The sequence below is a fragment of the Dreissena polymorpha genome, chromosome 5, assembly GCF_020536995.1.
Source record: "Dreissena polymorpha isolate Duluth1 chromosome 5, UMN_Dpol_1.0, whole genome shotgun sequence".
Classification (NCBI taxonomy): domain Eukaryota; kingdom Metazoa; phylum Mollusca; class Bivalvia; order Myida; family Dreissenidae; genus Dreissena; species Dreissena polymorpha.
In genome coordinates, this window is record NC_068359.1 from 22,109,994 (window position 1) to 22,118,358 (window position 8,365).

General features: G+C 37.8%; 1 protein-coding gene across 1 annotated transcript; it reads right to left on the minus strand.

The window, feature by feature from the left end:
- Positions 1-725: 725 nt before the first annotated feature.
- Positions 726-1,502, minus strand: LOC127831098 (uncharacterized protein K02A2.6-like). The gene has a single exon (XM_052356087.1). It carries the CDS (start codon positions 1,500-1,502, stop codon positions 726-728), a length of 777 nt encoding a protein of 258 aa, XP_052212047.1.
- Positions 1,503-8,365: the final 6,863 nt, after the last annotated feature.

An 8,365-nucleotide genomic window follows, 5' to 3' on the forward strand; every position in this document is an offset into this window, starting at 1 on the left:
TTTCACACAAAACCCTCAAGACACTGGGGTCTTTGAATGTTTCCGCGGGGCCTTAGGTTGTATCTGCTCGGGCCGGATTCCGAAGCTGCTGTTGGTTCTGATTCAGAGGCTGCTGTCGTGTTGCCTGCTGAAGATGTTGCAGTCATACGAGTAGTTTCATGCGTCTTTGGCGCGCTTTGATTACGAGTTTCAGAATTCATATCGCCATAACGAGGCGGAGATTGCTCGCGAATCTACACTTCGACTTTTATCGGACGGATATGAACACGATTTCTGGCATACAGCCCACTTTCTTCACTACGCACATTATATCGATCACCATTGATATTTTCAACTTTGCCTTTCTGCCAGGGCTTTTTGCTCTGCTTATGTAAATACACTGATTGACTAATTTTTACTTTTGGTTGATCGTTCGCTTTTTGATCGAACCATTTTTCACCGATTTCTTACGATTCACTCGCGATTCACACCTTGGCTCTGCTTTCACGCGCGAAGGTACCATGGTGCGAAGCTTTCGATTCATCATCATCTCAGCTGGACTCCTCTTGGTGTCGGCACGAGGGGTGTTTCGTTGCTCCAGGATTTCCTCCATCGGGTCCGTACGCGACTCGTGGCACTTCATGATCAGTGTCTTCATGGCTTTCACAGCACTCTCAGCTTTACCGTTTGATGCTGAGTGGTGGGGTGACGTGATGTGATGCTTTATACCCCACTTCTGTGTAAAGTTACGGAATTCTGTGGACATATACTGGGGTCCAACCGTCGGTTATCAGTTCTCTGGGAATTCCGAATCTAGCAAAGTGTTTCTTCATTTTGTCAATCACTTGCTGACTGTTTGCCGCTGTCAGAAAATCCACTTCGATGAAGCTTGAGTGGTAGTCTACGATGACGAGATATAATCTGTTCTGTATTTGGAACAAGTCTGATCCGACCTTGTCCCAAGGTCGTAGTCCATCACTATGTTGTTTCAACTTTTCCTGTTGAGGGGGAGGTTTTCTTTCCTCACACTGTACACATTTTTTCGTGAACTCTTTCAGTTCTGCTCTCATACCCGGCCAGAAGATCGTTCCGCGGGCTCTTCTGTCCATACTATCATAGCCTAGATGTGCTTTGTGCAGTCTTTGCAGCATTTCTTTTCTCAGGCTTTTTGGAATAACTATTGCTTCACCTTTGAAGATCACTCCATCTTGCACACTGAGAGTATCTTTGAGAGGGTGATATTGTCCGAGTTCAGCACTAATGTCACTTTTTTTCGGCCATCCAGTGATTATCAAGTGCTGAAGCGCTTGCATTGACGAATCTTCTTCTGTTGAACGTCTGATTTCCAGAATTCTTGCATCTGGAAACTGGTCGAATGCACCATTTTTGACATTTCGAATGTCCAACCGATCTGCAGTTTCATTTTCCTTTGATTCTGGGTATGCACGACTTAGAGCATCCGCGATCACGAGATCTGAGCCCTTCACAAATTGGAACTCGATGTCATACCTCAGGAGTTTCATAATTATATCTTGTAGTCGTTTGGGCGCTTGTCCCAAAGGCTTTTTTTAAAATAGTCTCTAATGGTTTATGATCGTTCTGCACTACTACTTTGATTCCAAAGGTGTATTGGTCAAATCGCGTCAGTCCATATAGAATTGCTAGTGCTTCTTTTTCGATTTGCGCCCATTTTCGCTCAGCGGGGGTTAGAGCACGCGAGGCGAATTCCACAGGATGTCCATCCTGCAGCAGACATGCACCCAGTCCGTGTTGCGAGGAGTCCACTTGCAGCATGACTAATTTTTCAGGATCAAAGTACGCCAAAACTGGGGCGCTCGTGATTTGCGCTTTCACTTTTTCTAAGCTTTCGTCACACTCGTTTGTCCATTCCCACTTGGCATCTTTACGTGTTAGTTGACGAATGGGCTCCATAGTCGACGCAAGATCAGGTAGAAATTTGCTCATGTATTGCACTAGTCCGCAGAGTTGTCGAACCTCTGTGATATTTTTCGGCTTTGGCATGTTTTGGATGGCTTTCACTTTGTTCTCATCGGGCAAAACACCTTTGTCTGTTATTCTGTGTCCATGAAAGATCACTTCTTTTCCGACCTTTGTCTTTTCTTCATTCAGAATAATGTTCTGTTCTGAGCATCGTTTTGCAAGTGATTTTAGTTTGCGGTCATTGTCCAACTTTGCTGACTGTTCTGTTTCACCGCAGCCAACGACGATGATATCATCTGCGATCACAAAAATGCCTTCGAGACCGTTCAAAGCTTCGTTTAGCTTTCTCCCAAAGATCTCACTTGATACAAATAGCCCAAATGGTAATGTTGACCATCGGAATCGTCAAAAAGGGGTTTTCATCGTTGTGAGCTTGCTCGACTCTTCATCTAATCGCACATGCCAGAATGCTTCTTTGACATCCATTTTGGTGAACAACTTTGCCTGGTTGAGATTTGGCAAGACATCATCAAATGTGGTAAGTCTGTACCGCTCTCTTTTCAGCACTTTGTTTAGAGGTTGGGGTTCTAAGCAGATACGCAGGCTCCCTGAAGATTTTCGTACCACGGTCATCTGGTTCACCCATTCAGTAGGCTCTTCGACTGGAACAAGAATACCTCTTTCTACAAGCTTGTCAAGTTCTTGTTTCACTTGGCCTTGGATGGCGATTGGTATCTTTCGTGCTGGCAAAACAACTGGTTTGGCATCTTCTTTTACGTAGAGCTTAGCTTCACCTAGATCACCAAGATCTTTTTCAACTTTCCCCACAAAAGCATCTGTGTTAATGTTTATCAGGTTCATTCCTTGCAGCGTTTTCAACCCTAACAGGTTCTGGAAGTCGTTCGGGACAACGATGAATCTGACATTATAAATATTGTCAGTTTTTGGATTTTTTACAGGAAGAGACACTTCACCAAGTGGTTTCATCGTCGTTTTGTTCCACATTCTTAGTGTAGACGCGTTACCTTTGACCTGTGATTTTTTCACAAATTTCTGGTTAATCGTGTTGATCTCAGTACCTGTGTCGACTTGAAATTTTATATAACAGTCATTTACTATCATTGTACATGTAGCTATTACTCGGGTTATAGAGTCAAATTGTGCTAACCAGAATTCATCACTTTCAAGTTAAGCATTTTCATCTTGGACCATGTGAACGTTAGTTCTGCATTTAGCTTGGAAATGATTCATGTGTCCGCATTTGGAACATTTCTTGCCCCATGCAGGTCATTCTTCCTTTTTCGGCGCATGGAGTTTACCGCAGTTATCACACGGCTGTGATTGCGGCTTTGGTTGGTAGCTTGTTTTGTTTCGCATAGTGTTCTTTTTTGGTCTGGCTGTACTTTGCTGTACTTTGTTTACATCTTTGTCTCTTATTTCCTGGACATGTTTCAATGATTGTTCATATGCTCGACATAATTTGACCGCTTTGTTTAAATCAAGCTCGTCTTCTCTTAATAAAAGTTCTTGTAATTTACCTGATGTGGTAAATACTATCTTATCACGGATCATTCTGTCAGTGTCCTTGAAGTTGCATGTTGAGGCTCGTTTTCTTAACTCTGTTAAGAAATTGTCAAATGGATCTTGGACAGGCGTTGACCAGAATCTGTGCGATTTAAGAACTTCATTTTTGAGGGGGTTACAATAGATTTCTATCATTTGTACGACCTTGACGGGATCGTTTTTGTGATCCGGGTCTTCCCACGTTGCCTGATCATATATGTCAAGGATATTTGGTCCTGCACAGTGCAGAAGTATTGCGACACGCACCTTAGCGTCCTTTTTGTCAGATCCGGTTGCCGTCATGTAGACTTCGAATTCCCGCTTCCACTATTTGAAGTTCTCCGTCACAATGCCGTCGGTGACGTTCAGCAAACTAGGCAGTCTGAATGACGATTCTGCCATCTTTCTTCTTGCGTTGATCAATATTCGATCGAAGGTCGGAAACAGTGTCTATTTTCTGTTTTCTGGCGACCCACTACGCTGCTACCATGTTGATTTCTTTATTACGAAGAGTACACAAGGGACATACACCTTGTACAACATATAATAGACTGGCTACCGGTTAACTGCCAATATAACATATATCTATCAACAAGACAAGAATATCGAATATAAAATATATTTTTATAAACAACTGGTAGCAAGATGAGTTGCAGATAATCGGTCAGTAACCACTTTTTAACTAACTCTTTTGACCTGTTAATTCTTTTCAGCTCAATTCAACAGTGAAAAATGACCATAATATCACTTTAATTTTCCCCTAGATTCCATTCCCCCCCCCTTTCTTTTTAACCTTAAAATATATAAGTTAACCTGGGGCGGTATTCTGAAACTTTCTTAGACAAAATATTTACTAAGAATTCACGTTTTTTCTAAGTTTTTTGCTATAACTGTAATATTTTCTTAGTTTTTGTCTAAGAAACGTTCTAATCTCTTAGAATTTTCTAAGAGTTGCCGAATTTTACTAAAAAAGTTAGAAACCTCAACATCTGTCTTAAACTTATAGAATTTTCTTAGAGAAAATTTTTATGCGAGATTTTGTGTTGATCAATGAATTTTTTTTCGAATTTCACGTCGAACCATCACAGGTAAGTTAAATTTTAACATTGTTAAATAATGTTTACGTTTTAAATGAGTGAAAGGCAACTTATATATTAATTACGTAACATAAATACCTATCTTCGTTAGTTTACCCCCGCAATTTAAATTTTGTTACACAAATTATTAAATATATTTTGACAGTATTTATCATCTACCAATTTAATAGTATTCCGAAACATTCACTTCCACTCTTATACAAAATATTACACTGTTGAGTGACGAAATAACCGTAGATACAGTAATAAATAAAGTAATTAGCAACCCAATGTATCACACTATCATGTGTTCATTTTTTCCCTTAATGTAAACGCTTATGCTTATTGACTTTTTATTATTACAAAATGTTTCTAATATTATTATTTGTGTAATTTTCTTACTCAAAATGATTCGCATTCTGATGAAACTGTGCGTGATGCATATGCATAAAGTGTCCTCCCATAATAGCCTGTGAAGTCCGCACAAGCTAATCAGGGATGACACTTTCCGCTTTAATGGTATTTACGTTTAAAGGCAGTCCCTTTTTACTAAAAATCTGTTTTAAGCGGAAAATGTCATCCCTGATTATTTGATATATGCTTTTGATATTGACACACATAGTTCCAATGGCAAGAAATGGATATTCAAGACACACACACTACCACATCTGTTTAATTTTAGGTGGTATTCAATGGTCAAGACATACTTATAGACTTAGTTGCGCGGTGGCCAGGGTCAACCCATGACAGCCGGATTCTGAGGGGTTTTCCAATTGTTTTGAGAGTGGACATGTAGCTTGCAAGCACAAATATCTGCTTTGGAATTAGGGTTCGAGTGGGGTTGACTTAAATTGTGTTTGTTTTATTATTATATCATTCACATATTGAAAGGCATTGTCAAAAACTACTTGACTGCATTTGAGTGTTTATATACACCAAACATATGACGATATTATGTATTTATCTGTTTTGTTTTTGTTGTCTTTCATTAATTCTTTAATACCTGCTGCCATAATCCACTGACTCACTTTGCCCTGCAACCATTTCCATGTACTGTGTATGGGAAGGTATTGCTATGAAAATAGTTGGTTTCATAAAGCGTATATTTAAGCTAACAAATGTAGCAACTAATGTAAATAAATTGGTGTTAAGGATTCAATAGTTTTTTATTAATATAATTATAATTAAAAAAGAAATGTATGATGAGATTAGCATGCATTTTTAACAGTTGTGTTTATACAGACACTCAATGAGAGAATGGGAACAAGCATATTTTCACATCAAACTATACCTTCCATTACTCTAACAAGGTCACGTTTTTTAAGATCTTTTAGCTTTGTTCTTGATGAATAGCTTTTATGAGTAAACATACAGCTCGATAGCTGGGAGTTTGATTATTGCAACTTCTTTTAGCCAGGACGAAATATTTTACACAGTGATGATTAATGGCACGTGGAATATTTATCTTTTACATATAACGGTTTATTGTCAAAAGTGTACAGAAACCACTGTATGTTCAATGGTTAAATTGCAAAATCTGCTAGACACAAAACAACATTCACTTTAATTTGATTACCTTCAGTGAATCTGTGTCTCATCGGATCAGTGTTATTCGACCCATGCAAAAACGCAACACCACAGTCTTCCCCCATTAAATTACATGAGATTATGCAGTCGTCTAGCGAAAATTTCTGTTCCCTCTCCTTATTTTACCCACTGTACCTATCAACTTGTCGAATGTTTACATTCCGTGTGAAATGTTCTAATTTTAGAAACGGGAATTCCAATTCTTGACGAAGGTGAATGGTTACAAAATGACATTATCATGAAATAAATATAGTAGCACATTATTCCAAACATACCATTTGCAACCATCCGTTTTCTTTTCACGATTAAAGATTGTTTAGACACGTAACATTGTAACAATCGTTCCACATTCGCGCGAAATTCGAGGCACATTTTAACTGTTACTCTACTCTGAACGTTTAAGCGATTTCATTATTATCGGCTGCAATGCGATGAAGATGGAATTACGTCCTTAATTAAATTAAAATAATGTATTTGAAGCCTTAAAACACATTAAAATCACCAGAGACGTAGATAACAGAGATTGTAAAGTCGCCCATTTTCTATAATAAAGCGTGTCGAGTTCTCACACGTTACGGGATTGCGCGAGACTTGAAGAAAAATATAGACGACGCCATTTTGTTTGCGAAGCGGGTAAAAGCTACAAATTAAAGAGCGAATTTAGAGCGAGTACTTTGTTGACATTGACTGAATATGTTATTTTTAAATTGCTGAGTAATGTTTTCACCAGACCAGTTCAGTAAACAAGCGACATCATTAGAGGTTGCGGTAAGAATCGTTACAAACATTACTGCATTTTTACGCTATTCTCGGAAACACACGTTTTGCTCCAATTTCATTAAACTTGTGACACATTTAACTAAGAAAATATGACCTGGATATTATTAAATTTGATTTTTGTATTAAAGTACTGATTCGGTTTAATGAATTCACACCTTTTTATAGTGATATTCTGTTAGATAATAAAATTACACCAGATTTTATTTACCCCATTTTGCCGATGCATTTGATTTTCAATTTAAACTCCTCATAGTTTTAGCGAATAAAACTTCGAATATAAACTATGAATCACATCATACATGGTATCATTTTAAAGTGCTGATTGGGTTTCATGTCTGCCCATATTTTCATTGTGATATTCCATTACATAATAAAGTTTTGACAGAGCCGCCATAGCAAAAATTATCAAAGGCTCTGGCAGTCCGTTTATATGGACTAATTAATCATCACTGTGTAAAATATTTCGTCCTGGCTAAAATAAGTTGCAATAATCAAACTCCCAGCTATTGAGCTGTATGTTTACTCATAAAAGCTATTCATCAAGAACAAAGCTAAAAGATCTTTAAAAAAATGACCTTGTTAAAGTAATGGAAGGTATATTTTGATGTAAAAATATGCTTGTTCCCATTCTCTCTTTGAGTGTCTGTATAAACACAACTGTTAAAAATGCATGCTAATCTCATCATACATTCTTTTTGACTAATTATTATAATAATTAAAAAACTATTGAAACCTTAACACCAATTTATTTTCATTATTTGCTACATTTGTTAGCTTAAATATATGCTTTATGAAACAAACTATTTTCATAGCAATACCTTCCCATACACAGTACATGTAAATGGTTGCAGGGCAAAGTGAATCAGCGGATTATGGCAGCAGGTATTAATTAAGAATAAATGAAAGACAACAAAAACAAAACAGATAAATACATAATATCATCATATGTTTGGTGTATATAAACACTCAATTGCAGTCAAGTAGTTTTTGACAATGCGTTTCAATATGTGAATGATATAATAATAAAACAAACACAATTTAAGTCATCCTCACTCGAACCCTAATTCCCAAGCAGATATTTGTGCTTGCAAGCTACATGTCCACTCTCAAAACAATTGGAAAACCCCTCAGAATCCGGCTGTCATGGGTTGACCCTGGCCACCGCGCAACTAAGTCTATAAGTATGTCTTGACCATTGAATACCACCTAAAATAAAACAGATGTGGTAGTTTGTGTGTCTTGAATATCCATTTTTTGCCATTGGAACTATGTGTGTCAATATAAAAAGCATATATTAAATAATCAGGGATGACACTTTCCGCTTAACAAAGAATTTTAGTAAAAAGGGACTGCCTTTAAACGTAAATACCATTAAAGCGGAAAGTGTCATCCCTGATTAGCTTGTGCGGACTTCACAGGCCTTTCTGGGAGGACACTTT

Excerpts from the sequence above, each read along its gene's own strand:
- LOC127831098 (XM_052356087.1), bottom strand. The coding sequence starts at position 1,502 with ATGAAACTCCTGAGGTATGACATCGAGTTCCAATTTGTGAAGGGCTCA.